This window comes from Sarcophilus harrisii, chromosome 1 (assembly GCF_902635505.1).
Source record: "Sarcophilus harrisii chromosome 1, mSarHar1.11, whole genome shotgun sequence".
Classification (NCBI taxonomy): domain Eukaryota; kingdom Metazoa; phylum Chordata; class Mammalia; order Dasyuromorphia; family Dasyuridae; genus Sarcophilus; species Sarcophilus harrisii.
The window spans coordinates 492,113,475-492,130,679 of NC_045426.1; the positions used below are offsets into that span (position 1 = coordinate 492,113,475).

The 17,205-nt window shown below is 32.9% G+C and overlaps 1 protein-coding gene across 2 annotated transcripts in view; it reads right to left on the reverse strand.

Moving 5' to 3' along the window:
* Positions 1-17,205, reverse strand: part of RBBP8 (RB binding protein 8, endonuclease) — an 80,909-nt gene that overhangs the window by 24,324 nt on the left and 39,380 nt on the right. For both annotated transcript variants that reach the window (XM_031946533.1, XM_031946532.1), the window contains 6 exons: positions 15,537-15,649; positions 13,855-13,921; positions 10,054-10,223; positions 5,205-5,309; positions 2,806-2,903; positions 772-884 (listed from right to left, as the gene is read on the reverse strand). In XM_031946533.1, the coding sequence (XP_031802393.1) occupies positions 772-884; positions 2,806-2,903; positions 5,205-5,309; positions 10,054-10,223; positions 13,855-13,921; positions 15,537-15,649 (666 nt within the window). The remainder of the gene's footprint in view (positions 1-771; positions 885-2,805; positions 2,904-5,204; positions 5,310-10,053; positions 10,224-13,854; positions 13,922-15,536; positions 15,650-17,205) is intronic.

A 17,205-nucleotide genomic window follows, 5' to 3' on the forward strand; every position in this document is an offset into this window, starting at 1 on the left:
TACATTTATTGAGAGCTTTGAGCCTTGCAAGCATTTTACATGAATTTAACTCATCCAGTTCCCCAAAAAACTCTAGAAGTTAAATGCCATTATGTGTCTCATTTTGCAGAAGAGTAAACAAAGGCTACAAGAATAAGCTGCTTATTCATGATTTCATAAAGCTTGTAATTTCAAGACATGACTCCACTTTCATTTACCTAACAAACATGTAAGTACTTTTTAGATGCAAAGCAAGTAAAATAGGGAATAATAAGAAACATAAAATAGTCTTTTGTTTCTCCTTAAAATTAGTAGAATAGGGAAGATATGTATAAATATAACAAGAAAAGTTATCATTGAAAACAGTTATAAAGTAGTATGGCAAAATTTGAAGTGGGTAGATTATTCAGTTTTGGCACATTATTTGAAGGTTTTCTGACAGGATAGATTGAATTCTTTAAAAGAAAATAAAAACTACTTAGGAATAGTGAATTCCAAGTAATGATGTAAGTAAATTCATTACTTAAACCTCTTTCACTCCTTATAGAATACAAAAACAACAATATTAAAAAAAAAACCAACAACAACAACGGAGAAAAGAGCCATTGCAAAAATTCATTTTAACACAATTTACAAAAAACTGCTACATTGAACTTTTCACATTTATGAAATTAGGGTTATACCAGATGATACATAAGAACCATTCTAGCTCAAAATCCATGATCCTGAAATTTATGTTTTAAAAGCATTTTATTCCTGGAGCTTTAAAAAAAAAAATCCTCCCCAAATTACCTCAAACCATCTTCGTTATTTTTTGTGGATTCCTGAAAGGGTTGTTTCTTTGGTTCTACTTCCTGTTGATGGTGCAGATCTTCACTGAGAGGATTCGAAGCACTTTGCAAGTCCTTTAGTAGAAAAATGTACATGAGACTGAAAACTCAGATCCACAGTATTTGTTTTGCCTTCACCTGCTTCACAGAAAAACCATTCCTTGCATTCTAGGAATTCTCTTTGGCCTCCTATAACTCCTATGAATGGTGATAACCTGCCTGATAACATAACTTTATACTTCCTCATTCCAGTGATTCTGAACTCCTAAATGCCAGCTTTCATACCCTATTCTTCATTCTTCACTGTCCACTCCCTTGTTGCTTAGCCACTTCAAACAAAAGCCCACCCCTCAACATCCCACTCTAAAGTTATTAAGTACTTTCTACAGAGTTCTCTGGAATGCCTTTTCCACAGGAAACACAAATTAACTTTCAATTGACACCTTTTCTTTCTCATTCACTTATCTTCCAGTACTCATTAATACTTGCTGACAGTTTTCCTGGCTACTCTTTAGTACAGGTAGCAATTTCCCTTGCATCTCTATTTCAATGACTAGACTATCCCTCCTTCATATGCCTCTTTCAGGCACTCCTGCTATCACTCAGTAATCTCTCCTCCTTTGAAGTTCATGCAATTCAGAATTATTACTCAATCAAGATTCTGATGGCTGATGTCTAGCAACCTGTAGAACACTATCCTTTCTTCCTCCAAGTTCAAACTCTTTCCTTCTCAACTTTTGCTCCTCATGAAGGGACTTTGATAAATTGACCTGTACATTGCCAATTCTTCAATTTACTTATTTTCAATGAATTACTCCTCTACTCCACTCTACACACAAAGATGATCAAACCTGATATTTACCCATGAGCATTCCTTTATCTAATTAACCTGTTGTTAATCTGCCTCTTATCTTTTCCTTGCTCCAAATCCTGCTTTTTTATCACATTGAAAACTCCCCAATCCCACTACCTTTCAATCCTTTCCCAGGCCATTGATGATCCTTGAAATGCGTACACTTGCACATCTTTACCCATTGGTAAAACAATTCAACTCTAGGCTGTCTTCTTTCAGATGGATCTTTTACCCCTTCATCCTATTTAACATCTTGCCCTGCCAAACTCCAGCCTTGGATTACTCTCATCATCTGCTGCTTTTACTTCTATTCCCATGCTACTGAATAAAGTTGGAGAAAATCATGACACTAAGTTGACTAAATTCACTAAAACTTTATGGTACATAATCTCTATGCTTTCTGGTATTATTTTTTCCAACACCTGTAAATGACTTATCACATGAAGAGGTGGCCCTTCTCATTACCAAGGCTCTATATGCCCAAGTGATCCCAATCCATTTGATCTGATCCAACAGATTGCCCCTTGGCCCATCTCTTATTCCTGTCTTCAATCTCTCCCCTGACTACTGGCTATTTCTCTATTGAATACAAAAATAAACACATTTCCCCTATTTTCAAAAAACCTTCATTGATCCATCCATCATCCCCTGTCATCCTTTAACTCTATCATCTTCCATCTCTTCTCCCTTTTATGACTAAACTCCTTGAAAAGGCCATCTGCAATAGGTGTCTCCACTTACTTTCCTCTCATTTTTCTTTTCACTCTCTGAAGTGTGATTTGTAACAATTTAGCTGAAACTGCACTTTATAAAATAACCAATGATTTCTTAATTTCCAAATTTAATGGTGTTTTCTCAATCCTCATCTTTCTTGAATTAGCTGTCACATCCTATCAATTTTATATTATTAATGTTTTCACCTTCCTCACTTCTTTCCTACACATTCCTTTTTCTTCTGATACTGCCACCATCTTGGTGTAGCACCTCACCACTGTATTACTAGATCAAAGGTTTAGGTCTAGTTAATCCTTGGTGATGGCTGAGTTTCTTGATTCTGGACATGAAGGTCTTAGGACTTGAAAAAATATTTTTCTCTAAGTTCAATTTAGTTATCATATTTATCAAGAGAGATATATTACTTACAGAATCTTCTTGAACACCAAGTCCAAGTGTTTCAGCAACAACTGCAGCTAAGTTAAAAGATGATTTCTCAATGGGACAACTGTTGGTATCTTGAATATCTAAATTTAAGAAAGTCATATGCAAGTGAATATACAGCTATTGTCTTATAAAAATAGAGCACATCTGGTAGAGAAGTTTACTAATGAGGATTACTATGCCCAACATGGAAGTTGATAAAATGGCATATAGTTTGTTTTTTAAAAAGCCCTGAAGTCATGAGGACCTAAGTTCAAATCTGACCTCAGACACTTAATGCTTCCTAGCTGTGTGACCCTGGGCAAGTCACTTAACCCCAATTGCCTCAGCAAAAAAAAAAAAAAAAAAAAGTAGAGGGGGAAGGAGTTGATACTTAATGCAAAATTATCTTAAAGTGAGACTATATAGTTTATACTAGATAAGCCTATCATATTTGACAAGTGGGGAAAGAATTCATTTCGTAAATCTTTTAAGTCTTACAACAAACAATTTTCATAATAAGTAGTTACTAGGAAAGAATAATATTAAATTTAAAATATAAGCATTGCATACATTCTTTAAACATTTTAAACTGGCTTTATTATCTCTTATATATACTTAGGAACATGAAGAGATGAATAAGCTTTTAGAACTATAGAACTGACCCCTTGGGAATTGAAGAAATTCTTATGGTTTAGAGAAAGGCAAGGTAAGGATTGTTGACAACAGCAGGGAAGAGATCTAAGAATCAGTAAGGCAGAGTACATTCCTGAACATCCTGCAAAAGCAACTGTGGTATTAGACTGTCTAGCATAGTATTCTATTAACTAGCATTAGTATTCTATTAACCTCTTGTTCAGGAAAGGCTTTCAACTCTCTAGAGTATGTCTCCATTTGGAATAAATCTATGATTATAATGAAGACAAGGGAAAATAGAACATACAGAAATTCCTTTTATGGTAAGCTTTTATAGAATGTATGTAGTCAACAGAGTAAAAGACATTCAAATCATATAGCTGCTTTGTTCTATACATTTTATTTTTATTTTATAAAGTAATTTTTAAAAGTATATTTTATATTTTCTTTTATTTTATTTTTCATATATATTTTTTATTTCCAGATTTTGTCCAGATTTTCCTTTTGGTATATGAAGATGCACCTAATTAGTTTAGGTTATAACTGACCCATGGGGCCAACAATCTGCTTAAGGAAAGATGTTGGGAGGGCGAACAGGAGAAAAAAGAAGAGAGAACTATGTAGGGATAGGGTGGACATGGTTACATTGGAGACAAGATTCATGTTTGGATATCATAGCAAAAACAGGATACAATTTGTTTTCCAACTTTCTATCTGGCTTACCCTTCAAATTAGGTCATGTTTTCTACTCTCCCCCAAGTGGTTACAAGCATACACTTTAGAGACTAGTGGAGAAAGTCAAACCTCATTAATACAGACTACTAATTTAGAATGATTTAGAAATGAGTTGGTCTGAAGTTTGTTTTTGTTATTTTAAAAAAGATTACTAAATAACCTGAGAATATAAATAAGACATAAAGAGAAATATTTAAACTACTATTTCCAAGTACTTTAAATGTCCTGTTTGCATGAAACAACCTGATCTAATAATTACAATAAACTAAAAAACAATGAATTTGAATTTAAAAAAATGCATTCAAGAGAAAGCTAGGTGGCGCAGAGCACCAGCCCTGAAGTCAGGAGGACCTGAGTTCAAATCTGAACTCAGATACTTAACACTTCCCAGCTGTGACCCTGGACAAGTCAGTTAATCCCAACTGCCTTAGCCCCGCCCCCTCCCCCCCCAAAAAAAGAGCATGCTAATTTTAGAAGGATAATAAGTTATCAGAGATTTATTTTTTTTAAGCAGCTTTCAGAGCCCAGTACAAATTCATACCAATCTTTTGCATTTCTTGCCTTTACAAGCTAGTTAATAGTTATTATTGATGCTTATCATGTTGTCACTTAAAAAAAAATTTCTTCTCTCTCTCCCCCCAAAATGCATCAACTCTAAAAGGTAAAGAGCTTTTTTTATCTTCTCCTATTGCTGTCTCTGAAATACCTTCAGGATAATAATAGAAAATAAAAATAAAATAGAAATTTTAAATAATATTCTGTACTCAGTGAGGAAAGAGAATATACAAACATATTTTTGGCTAGACTTTATAACAATTGCTGGAAAAGAAAAGGTTTATAGTGCTTAACAGATCAAATTTCAATTCATCAGAAAACTATAAAATACCCCATTCTCTAACTATTTCAATTAGTTGAATATTACCTGTATAATTAGCTAATACATAAAATAGACATGGCTTCTTCTAATTTAAAGAAGTTTCTTAAAAAAAAAAAAAACCCACTTGTATTATTAAATAATCCAATGTTATTCTTACTGGTCACAGGTGATAATGTTTGATCACAAGTATCTGCTACAAGAATTTCACTTTCATAGTGGTTTTGTTGTACTTGAGTTGAAGACTTCAAACTTTTTGCTAATTCTGGAAAAACAAAACACAGACATAAAACTTTTTTATTAAAAAAAAATAAAGAAATCAAATTTGTAAAAATTTGGTCTCGTTTCAGAAATTTTCATAAACCTGTAAAAATGCAGTATCTTACTTTCATTACCAATAATAAAAACTGTGAGGTGGCTCAGTGAAAGCATAAATCATTGCTTGAATTCATAGACTTTCTAAGACTTATAGATTACTATTTCATCTGCATGCCTAATTTTGTCTTATCAGAAGTACTTATTGTGATGTTTTATATATTACTATATGTTAAGAGGACTTAAATCCTACTTCATCTAGTAGGACACATCGTCTAGAAAACAGCAAAACCTGTAGTAATTTTTTAAGGGATTGGAGGAAACTTTCCTGATAACTAGAAAACAACTTTAAAATGATACCTGGTTCTGTAAAAATGCAGCATCACTGAAAGAATAAAACATTAACAAACTTATAAATAAATCACCAGGTGCTTAATAAACTGAATAGTTAATCTCATTCAAATAATTTAGCTGGCCTTACAATGTTTACAATATTCTTTGCAACAAAATGTTTCAGATTCATAGTAATAGTGATATGAATGTCCAGAAGAGGAGGAATATATACAATTGTATACAATTTTTAAAAATTACATGATGATCAACAATAATGGAAAAATGAACCAGAGGAATTTATTACACATGCAAATGATTACTTTTCTAACAAAAGAAAATGATATAATCTACTTTACTGCATGTTCATGTACTTTTAAGAGGGTCCTAATATATTCATCTCAGTTTAAAATGGCTTAAGTACAGCCTCTCCTGGTATTAAGAAGAATAGCTGATAACTGAAGATCCTTCAAAAAGCGTTATCTTTGGTTTTTAATTTAGCATCTAACTGGCAGTGTGTAAGCACTAGAAAGTTTTAGCAACTGACAGTCTTTATGAATTAGTCTGCTGATAGACTGTTATGTTTGTGGTCTACAACAGGGGTTAACCTTTGTTGTCACAAATTCCTCTGTCAAGTCTAATGAAGACCATGTTCTATTTCTCAGAATAATGTTTTTAAATAATTGAAGGTTGGAATTTTAGAATTTTGAGTTAGAAGTTAGAGGAAATAAAAATGTAATTCTTCCCCCATTCCCAAATCTGGGTCCATATATTCCCAGAAATCTATTCATGGACACCACATTAAGAATGCGGCTCTAAAAGATCTATCTAGATAAATCATGCTGAAGAAGCTCATGACCAGAAGGTTGGCCACCCAAAAGCTGATGACATTTTTGACCAAAGCAACTCCTTAAATGACTTATTAAGGGGTTAAAGAAATGATCAGCTTCCATATAAAGGCATCACTATACACAAGAAATCACAATGCCTTTTAAGAGTGCAGGACAGTGATTTATCTGTCTTCCACTAGATGGTGACAAAAGTGCAAGGAATAGAAAAAAAACAATTTTCTAAGTTTCTTCATTTTTAAAAGAAAGATCCATATTATCTTCCATATAGTCACTGAAGAAAGCCTATTGAAATTGGCTCTTTTTCAACCTAATATCTATTATGTTCTTACTACTAATTCAAAATCTTTTAAAGACAACTCCAATTATATTTGTTTATTTGCACGAGTATAAGACATGCTGTAGATAACTAAAAACTAAAAAACAATTTATGTATAACTCTGAAATGTATTACTATATCTTTTACCCAAGAGATTTTCCTGATTTCTTCGGGTTTCAGTCTAATAGTAAAAATCACATTCACATCTTTCTTTAGACTTTGCCAAGCACTTTCCCTATCCATAATCTTATTTGATATGGTCAAGAACTCAAAGAAAAGAAAAATGAAACTCAGAGAGATCAGCTTTCCCAATGTCAAATGGCTGTTACAGAGTTGGAATTTGAAACTGAATTTTTTTTTTTTATTCTAAATCCAGTGCTTTTTATAACTACTCAAGCTTTCCATAACACATAAGAAAACATGGGAGACAACCCTCCCTATGAATATGGGCATCTTAGAGAAGATAAGGGGACAAATACTAAAAATGACATGAACAATATATAAAGCAGATAATGATGATTTATGTTTTAGCATCACCTGCTACAATATGAAAAGTAATAGTTTTAGTAAAATTTAGACAACTCCCCACAACAATGTATTATAAAATGTTCATTATATAAAAAATTACAGATTAAATGTACACATCCATATACAACATAAACAGATAGATGAATCTGTTAATTTCACCATTGTGGATCATTTCCCTCCTGGATCTACAGAACTTAATCTCTTAAATCTGTCTAAATCTTTATTATTATTATGCATCTTTACATAAATTGTTTAGAGAAAATTGAGCCAATGTATCGATGCTCTTATCATGGATCTTTTCATACTTTGATAGTAACATGATAGTATTTGAACTTTTCCACAAAGATTCAGCTGCCTTTATATCTTTAAATAATGTCTTTTCTATTCTCTTTTTTCACAATGATGTCACCTCTGGGAATGAGGGAGTGTCTACCATATGTCTCCCATAGATGTCTATCTACCACTGTTGTTTGCATCATGTATAATTTTGATTCTACAAGATTGTGCTGTTCCAGAACTCACAATCGCATAATTTCACTTAATGAAGCTGGATCACACCAGGTCATATAGTAGGTGGAAAATTGGCCCTTGTGTCAAGAAGATCTGAATTAAAATCCAACTTCAGATATCAGCTGTATGACCCTGGGCAAGTCCCTGTTTGCCTTGGTTTCTTCAACTGAAAATGGAAATGATAATAATAGCACTAACTTCACAGGATTCTTGTGGGGATCAAATGAAATATTCGTAAAGCTATTAGCATAATTCATCCTTATTTTCTCTTTTCTGTATAGTCACTGAAGAAAGTCTATTGGAACTGACACTCCAGAACAGCAACTCTTAAAAACTGAGGCAGAGTGAAGTGATTTGTCCAAGCTCACACAACTAGGAAGTATCTGAAGTTGGATGTCCAGTATTCTTTCCACTATGCCAACTAGCTACCTAACCAATGAAACAACTGGCCACTGAAATAATAATTTGTATTGTGGTTATAGGATAAAATGAACGCTGCCAGTTTCCTGATTTGTTGCTTAGAGAACCCACAAGCTGTCCTTCCAAATAACTGTAACTTCTTAGGTCTTGTTTTATTTATATGAAGAATATGCTTATGGATATAAATAACAAAATATTTATTTAGCACTTTGTATGTGCAGAGAGACAGAGAGAGACGGAGGGAGAGAGAAAGGGGGGGGGGGGACGGACAGACAACAGGCAAACAACTATATACATACAAGATATATACAGAATAGCTGGAAGATATTCTCAAAGGGAAGGGACCAGTATTGACTGGGAAACAAGAAAAGCCTTTTACAGAAGCTTAAGATATAGGGTGAGGCTTAGAGAAAGTCAGAGTTGTGAATTAATATCAACTACAGCATTAATTCACTGGTTATTTGATAAAGAGCACACTAAGAGTTTCAAAAAATTGGATAGTATTATTCTTAGCATTTCCCTATCCTCTTTTCCACTATTAATCTATCATTACTGAATAGATCTAAATGTCTCACACTCTGGACTGAAAACTAGTAAATATATATATTTTCCCTAGATCATCTAAGCTAAAAAAATTAATCATCTTTTGGCCAACTTTTGATAATGAGCCTTTAAATAATAGCAGGTTTGAAACCAGAGGTCACAGCTTTTTCTATGAACTAACTTTATGACTTTAAATTAGTACTTCACAGAAGTAGTTCTGGTTCAGTGGGAAGGAGTCAAACTGGGGATGACTGACCTTTGTTCAAATCTTGTCACCAACATGTTCTGGCTGTGTGACTATAAGCAATTAAGTCATTTCAACAAAGGCTTAATTTCCTTATCTGTAATTGGGGATGCTTATAGCATCTAGTTCTCTGGATTGCTATATGGCTCAAATGAGATAATCTACAGGAAGAATTTTATAAAGCTTAATGTGTTTTATATAAATGTCAGTTATTTTAAGTCCCTTCATGTTTCAACACCTCAATTTCCTGATCTGCAAAATGAGGAAATAGGTCTAGGTGATTTCTAAGATTTTCCAGATCAAAATCCATGATCCTATTCTTAGGCACAAGATTATTAAGATGTCAGTGGGCATAAAGTTGAAGTTTCACCAGTTTAGCAGAACCTTTTAGTAGAAAAGCTGATTATGCTGGCATAGCTTTCAAAAGGCTCTTCATTTCAGCTTCATATTACCATCTCACTCCACAGCAGAAAGCAACATCAGAATGGGACTTTTTTTTGGAGAATATCATATAGAATATATTTTAAAATCATTTTCCAAGGTCACAAATAGAACTCTTGAGCAAAACTCTAGACTCGACATACTTGATCTCAAATCTAATAAACTAACAAATTCAACTATAGCAGAGGTATCAAATTGTTGGACCACAAAACTTCAGGTGGTGTTCAAACCAGATTAAATTGTCATTGGGTAACCTTTAACAAAATAAATAAAAATATAATGCAATACAGATAATGCTGATGTGAACTTTTCTGAGTCAATACATATTGACAATATGGTCCAGAGGGGTCCATTTCTATTTGAGTTTGATATCAATTATGCTACCGCATAGGTTAACCAAATAATGAAGACATTCTATTGTTTCAACATAAAACATTCTATGTGATATAATATGTGATATAAGTTATAATTTAAGTGACTCAATTTCACAAAATATTAAATAAATCCTTACCATTTGTACTTAGAGGGTGCTCCAAATCAGTATGTGTTTGCTCTATATATCGGACATGTAGATTCTCCTTCTTTCTTCTTAGTCGATTAAGTCCAGGAAATGAAAAAGTCAATATAGGAGAATCAGGGATAACTTCTTCCTCAGGCTCTACAGCTTTATGCTGTTTCTTCCTGATGGGGTCAGGGACAGTGATCATCAGAGTATGAAATCAATATAAAGCAAACAATTTCAAAATATCTAATAATGCCTCCTATATCTGTCCATTGCATCCATTTGCTTTCACAGGTTGATTTCTATTGTTAACACTACCATCATTCTAGGGCATCAGTCATTTCTCTTGATTTTTCACATTTAGCATACTGTAATCACATACTATTTTGTTTTCCTCCCTTCAATCTATTCCCTCTCTGATTCAGCCCTCAGAGCGTACCTCAGTAATTTTCACTGGACCCATCATTCCCTCTACTCTAAATCTTTGAAAGATTCCAACTACCTACCAAACAAAGCAGGAAATTCTAATCCTGGCATTTGAGTCCTTCTGCAAGCTAGCCCAAGCCTATCTTTATCTTTCTAACCTTATCTCATGTTACTTCCCTTCATGTATTATACACTTCCCAGTCAAACTGGACTATTCTCTGTGTCCATTTTTATCTAAATGTCCTGCCTCTGTGCCTATGTCCCTATCATCTGATGCTCTGAGCCCAGTTTTTCCCTGAAATAGCAAACAGGAAAGCTGGAATGGGGAGTAAGGAAGAGCAGAGTAAGAACGCCATCTTGGCCACTTACTCGCTGGGTGATCCTTAGTAAGACTAGCACTAAACTTCTGTGTCAGTTTCCTCATCTATAAATGGGAGAAAACATTATCTTCCTCATAAAACTGTTGTAAGGATCAAAGAGATTACACTCATGCAGATCTTAAAATGTTATATAAATGACAGATATTATATTAGAAGTGGCCAACCACAATAAATAGAGAACCAAACTTAGATTCATGAAAAATTGGATTTAATGATCCTGGGCAAGTCACTTAACTTCAGCCTCAGTTTCTTCATCTGTTAAAAAAAAAAAACTTAGGGATAATAACAGTGGCTCCCTCCTAGGGTGGTTGTGAGGATCAAATGAGAAGAGCGTATATTGAAAGTGTTATGCAAACTTTAAAATAATACAAACACTAAATGTTATCATTGCTCATCTCTATGTCTCTGAATGGACTGTCTCCCATACTTGCAATGCTGTCTGTCTTTATTTTTTCCTCTTACATCCTCTAACGTCCTTCAAGGTTTAATTCCTGTGCCACCTTCTTTGTGCCAATTTCTGATTCTCCCAGTTATTTATTGTATGTCATTCTCTCCCCAGACTCCATGCTATATTTTACTAGTCCCCTCTTCAAGTTCATTAAAATAAATATAAAAGTAAGGTCCAAGAAAAATACTTTAAGATGTTTAAAAAAAAAAAAGAGAGAGAGAGAGAGAGATGACTTTCATTTAGAGGTTAGGACAAATGCAAATGAAGTGGAAACAGCTTAGCCTTAAAAAGGGGAAGGAACTTTTAGAGAAAGTGATGAGGAAAGAGTCTATTCCTGGGATGAGGTAACAGACCAAACCTTATAGCCTTACCACAGAGCCCAGTACATAGTAAACATTCAATAAATGATCAATAAAGATAATTAAGACATAGCCCCTTCCCTTATACAGTTTATAATCTAGCAGCTAATACATTGTCCTAAATGCAGAAAGATTCCAAGGGCTCACCTTACAGGCATATTTTTCTGGCTAACAATGAAAATTTATGCTGATCCAAATAAACATATATAGGTCATCCTGTATTCAATGACACACAAGTGAATGATAGTAGAACTGAGTCCAGACTGAAATATATGGCCATAGAAAGGAGATAACCAGGCCCACAAGTAGCTCTAACATTAATTTCCAAAGAACTAAGATTGGCTAGTTTATTCAAGTTTAATAATAATAAAACCAATCTCTATTTTAGCTCACACTAATGTTAAAATATTTTCTAAAATATTGAGAATCCTCACTTCTGGATATGTTATTAATATTGTTTCATATAAAACAGCATTTAAATTTCATTTCACTTTCCTAAATGTCTAAATTTTTAAATCTATAGAAAAGTACAGACTAAAATTTCTTAAGAGATATACTAAAACTGCCTAAAAAAGGTTTCTTTCTTTGAGTAAAAAATTCATCTCTGAATTGTACAATCAATTCTGTTTTTCAGCGTTTTGAGTTTTCTAGGAATTCTTTTAAGTGCTAACATCTTTAAATCTAATTTTAATAACTTCCCCATAATTATGTTGTCTTAGTACCCTCTTCCCCCAAATCTAGCCCACATCAAAATAAGACAAATCACATGAGAAAGGCTTATAGATTATTGGAGCATTAATTCTAACTGACCTAGCTTTAAACTGATCACAATCCAGTCTTCTTGCCTATTAGTCATAAAATTCTACCTGAATCATGAATGAGTCACGAGGAAAAAACAATTCCCTGACAAGGCCAGTCTAGAAGTGGCAGAGCTCTCAGAAGGAAAAAACTAGCTCTAACCAGAGATTTCTAAACCAAACAAACAACTTGCTAGCTTTGTCCTTCTTTGTCCTTCTGATATAAAGTAAATAAAAAGGGAAGTGGAAAAGACAATTAACTTTGATAAATGATGGATGGATGGATCATTACGTGACTCAAAAACTGACAAAGAGGGATTAACCTCCTACCCTGCTGATATCCTAGGTTTAAAAAAAAAAAAAAAAAAAAAAAAAAAAGATCTTTGTATTGCAGATCTAAAACAATCACAGATATAGGTAACAAGGTTCTCTACCAAATTTCACAGATCAATGGAAAGAGATTTACAAAGTACTAATTTCATTATCTATACCTAGATGAAGGGCAGCTAAGTGGTATAATGGATAAAATGTTGGCCTTAAGTCAGGAAGAACCATCTTCTTGAGTTCATTTAGCTATATAACCCTCAGTAAGTCACTTAACCCTGTTTGCCTCAGTTTCCTCATCTGTAAAATAAGCTGGAGAAATGGCTAATCACTCTAATCTTTGCCAAGAAAAACTCAAAAGGGTCTAAAAAGAGTTGGATTCAAATGAAAATTCCTGAAGTATATAACAAATCTACTTGACAATTTCAGCCTTCCCTCTGAATAGCATGTGTCTCCACTACTACCTCCTTTATCTGGTAACAAGTCTCTACCTTTAATTTTCACTCAATAATTTTAGCTGCATGATGACAAAGTAAATAAATGATGGTCTAATCTGCATAAAATTGGGAAAATTCAAAATTCTACCATTACTACTGATCCAAGAAAAAACTGGTACGGACTTTGATGAGAGTCATGAGACCTTGAACACAGTACCTAAGAAATTCTGACTGGATGAATTGCCCTAAAGCATTTAAAATAATATATTTTATCACAAGAACTCACAAAAGAAATCTCTTTAAAGATCATGAAAAACTTATTTGTACCCAAAGCTTAATGATTATTGCTGTATGTTTTATGGAAACAAAGTTCTAAGAGAAGGAACACTTAAAATGTTTCAAGAATTATAAATAAAATGTCTTAAATTAGTGAGACATTGCAAATATTATTTTTATCTCCCTATTAGAATAATGAGAAAACCAAAATTAGACAAATTAAATGCAACTTCCCCCCAAATAAAAATATTTTTGAAATAATTTAATAAGTCAAATAGATAAAGTTCCCTATAAGTTATAACAGTATTTAAATATTCAAAAATGCAAAAGATATTATAAAAGAAATGTAGTACAGTTACTCACTCAATTTTCTTTTGTAGTTGCTCTGAAAGTTTTTTGTTTTCTTCTTGTAAGGCATTCTTATCATTCACTGAAATATTTGGGGGAAAAAGTCATATAAGAAATTGAAATTTAACAAAATAAAATGGCAATGATGGGAAAATATGCATTACTAGATAATTGTTGGTTTATTGATTTATGCTAGGCTTTTCCTAACTCTTGAGCCAGAGCAATGTCAGTTAAGTTTATTAATTATACTGTGCAAAATTAATTTGTTACTAGGCACTGATTATTATACCTGAAGTTTCATGGCTGCCATGTAACTGATTAACTGATGATTTTATGTAATGCTTGTGAACCAAAAAGAAAAAAGTACTTAATGTGCAAAGGAGTATATCATTATTCATGCTGAGGATAAGAGGGAAATGGAAAGCATTCCATTTGGTTACTCATTCCATTTAATTTCCAAATACTTTACCTCCTCAGATAAAATACATTATAAACATAAATTTTGGTGATTTATATATTTTAGATAAAATTAGATACATATTTCAATTATCAGGGATAAAGTAAAAGAACTTTTTGTTCAAATATGGATTAAACCTAATGCCTCTGAAATCCTTTTCAATTCTGAGATTCTTTGATGAAAACTGAGACTAAATCTGGTCAGAGAAAGTAACACAAAGTAAATACAATTGAAATTAAAAAATGATAGAGAGAAGTTACATGTTATTTCTTGAAAATGATTTCTTCTCTGTGTTTATGAATATAAATAATAATTTTAAATAAACTGTATATATACCAAAGAACTAACTACTTTTCAGAACTGTCTTACTGAATATACTTAGCAACCATTATCCAATGATGAAAGAATGATCTATTTTGTAGCTATAATTTTCTGCTATATTCAGCAAGAATATTTACCAACACTTACCTCTGCTTTTGTCATGAAACTTCTAATGTAGAAAAAGTTAAATTACAGTAAATACCAACAATACAAGCTTTAAGAATAGGCTATTTCAAAAGTTTATTAAGCAATGGTTTGAAAGTTGGATTATATTTTCCTGTCAGTAAAATAATAATATAAATAGTGGACAAGTTCTCAGGGTGGCCCATAAAGACCAATTTTAATCCACATTTAAATGAACATACTAGAAGTATAATATTAATATTATTTCAACTGCTACATTTAGTAATGTTTCTATGAAAAAATATATTTGAATGACTACACATCATTTCATTCTTTGTCAGCTCGACTGGCATGTTCTATATAAAAGATGAGTTAAAAATGTTGGGGACAGAGCACTACAATGTATAAGGATACAGCTTTAGAGCATCCAAATCCTAGGTACTTTGAATGAAGAGTAAAGAAAATGGCTAATTACTCTAATCTTTGCCAAGAAAAACTCAAAAGGGTCTAAAAGAGCTGGATTCAAATGAAAATGCCTGAACAAACCTACCTGACAATTTCAGCCCTCCCTCTGAATAACATATGTCTCCACTACTACCTCAATATCTCTCTGTATCTGTCTCTCTCCTATTTTTATATAAAGGATTTCTTCCTTCTCCCATCTGATATATTTATACAGACTCTCACAAATGTATTTAAAAAGTCAATAGTTAATACTATTACCAATTTATTAACAAGTTTTAATACTATATTATATCATGCTGGATATTAAAATTTTAAACAAAGAAAAACTCACTAAGTTCAGTGATAAGTTTAAGATTCTGTTGCCGGATATTTTCAAACTCCTGTTGTTTTTTCCTCATGTGCTCTTCAGTCACTGCACAACGGTCACATAACCCTGCTCTTAACCTATGGAACAGAAATAAAACTTTCCATTGTAAAAACACTTATATTTAAACTTTATTATTTTTTAATTCATAAGCTCTAAATATTCACAAATATGTTAAATATAAAGTCAAAGACGCTGGATAAATTGAAAATGTTTCATAATTTCTTGTTTATTTAAAAGGCAACATCACTAAATGGCCTGCCTCATACTAGCAGTTGTGATTATGGGTAAATCACTTAATCTCTCAATGCCTCACGCAACCCTCCAAGACTCTAAATTGCAGATTAGTTGAATTCTATGGAGGAAGTAGTTTGCCACACCAATGAAATCACAGATCTAGCACAATATTAACAAAAAAAGTTTTTGAATATCTTCCAAATATGTTAGGACCTTGAATTTTGAATAAATTTTGTTCTGAGCCTGGTTCATTTTAGATTTTACCAAGAGGTTTTACACACAATAAAAAACATCTTATTTTGGAGGTTGAAAGCAACCCTATTTTGGAGGTTGCTTTCATGGCAAACTCTAAGTCCAGTATTACAGCAAGATTACAATACATAGTATCAAAATTTAAGAATTTAAGGAGAAGTTTAACCCTATGTTTTCAGTACCCATCATATTACCAAAGTATCAATTGCCTAAAAAATAAACTTACTATTTTTATCATCAAATACATTTTTATTAGGAAGAATAAGAATAAGCCTTTGCCGATTATAAAGAAGGGAAAGGGACCTGTATGTGCACGAATGTTTGTGGCAGCCCTTTTTGTAGTGGCTAGAAACTGGAAACTGAATGGATGTCCATCAGTTGGAGAATGGCGGAATAAATTGTGGTATATGAAAATTATGGAATATTACTGTTCTGTAAGAAATGACCAACAGGATGATTTCAGAAAGGCCTGGAGAGACTTACACGAACTGATGCTGAGTGAAATGAGCAGGACCAGGAGATCATTATATACTTCAACAACAATACTAGATGATGACCAGTTCTGATGGATCAGGCCATCCTCAGCAACGAGATCAACCAAATCATTTCTAATGGAGCAGTAATGAACTGAACTAGCTATACCCAGAAAAAGAACTCTGGGAGATGACTAAAAACCATTACATTGAATTCCCAATCCCTATATTTATGCACACCTGCATTTTTGATTTCCTTCACAAGCTAATTGTACAATATTTCAGAGTCTGATTCTTTTTGTACAGCAAAATAACGTTTTGGTCATGTATACTTATTGTGTATCTAAGTTATATTTTAATATATTTAACATCTACTGGTCATCCTGCCATCTAGGGGGGGAGGGGGGGTAAGAGGTGAAAAATTGGAACAAGAGGTTTGGCAATTGTTAATGCTGTAAAGTTACCCATGTATATATCCTGTAAATAAAAGGCTATTAAATAAAAAAAAAAAAAAAAAAAAAAAAAAAAGAATAAGCCTTTGCCATTATCAAGTCACTAAGCACCTGTGTTTTGATCACACGAAAAAGCACCTGGGTTTTGGTCTGCATATTCTGTGTTGGTCACTAGGTTTGATCTCCTAATTCCAATGGCTATATACTGAACTACCATGATAA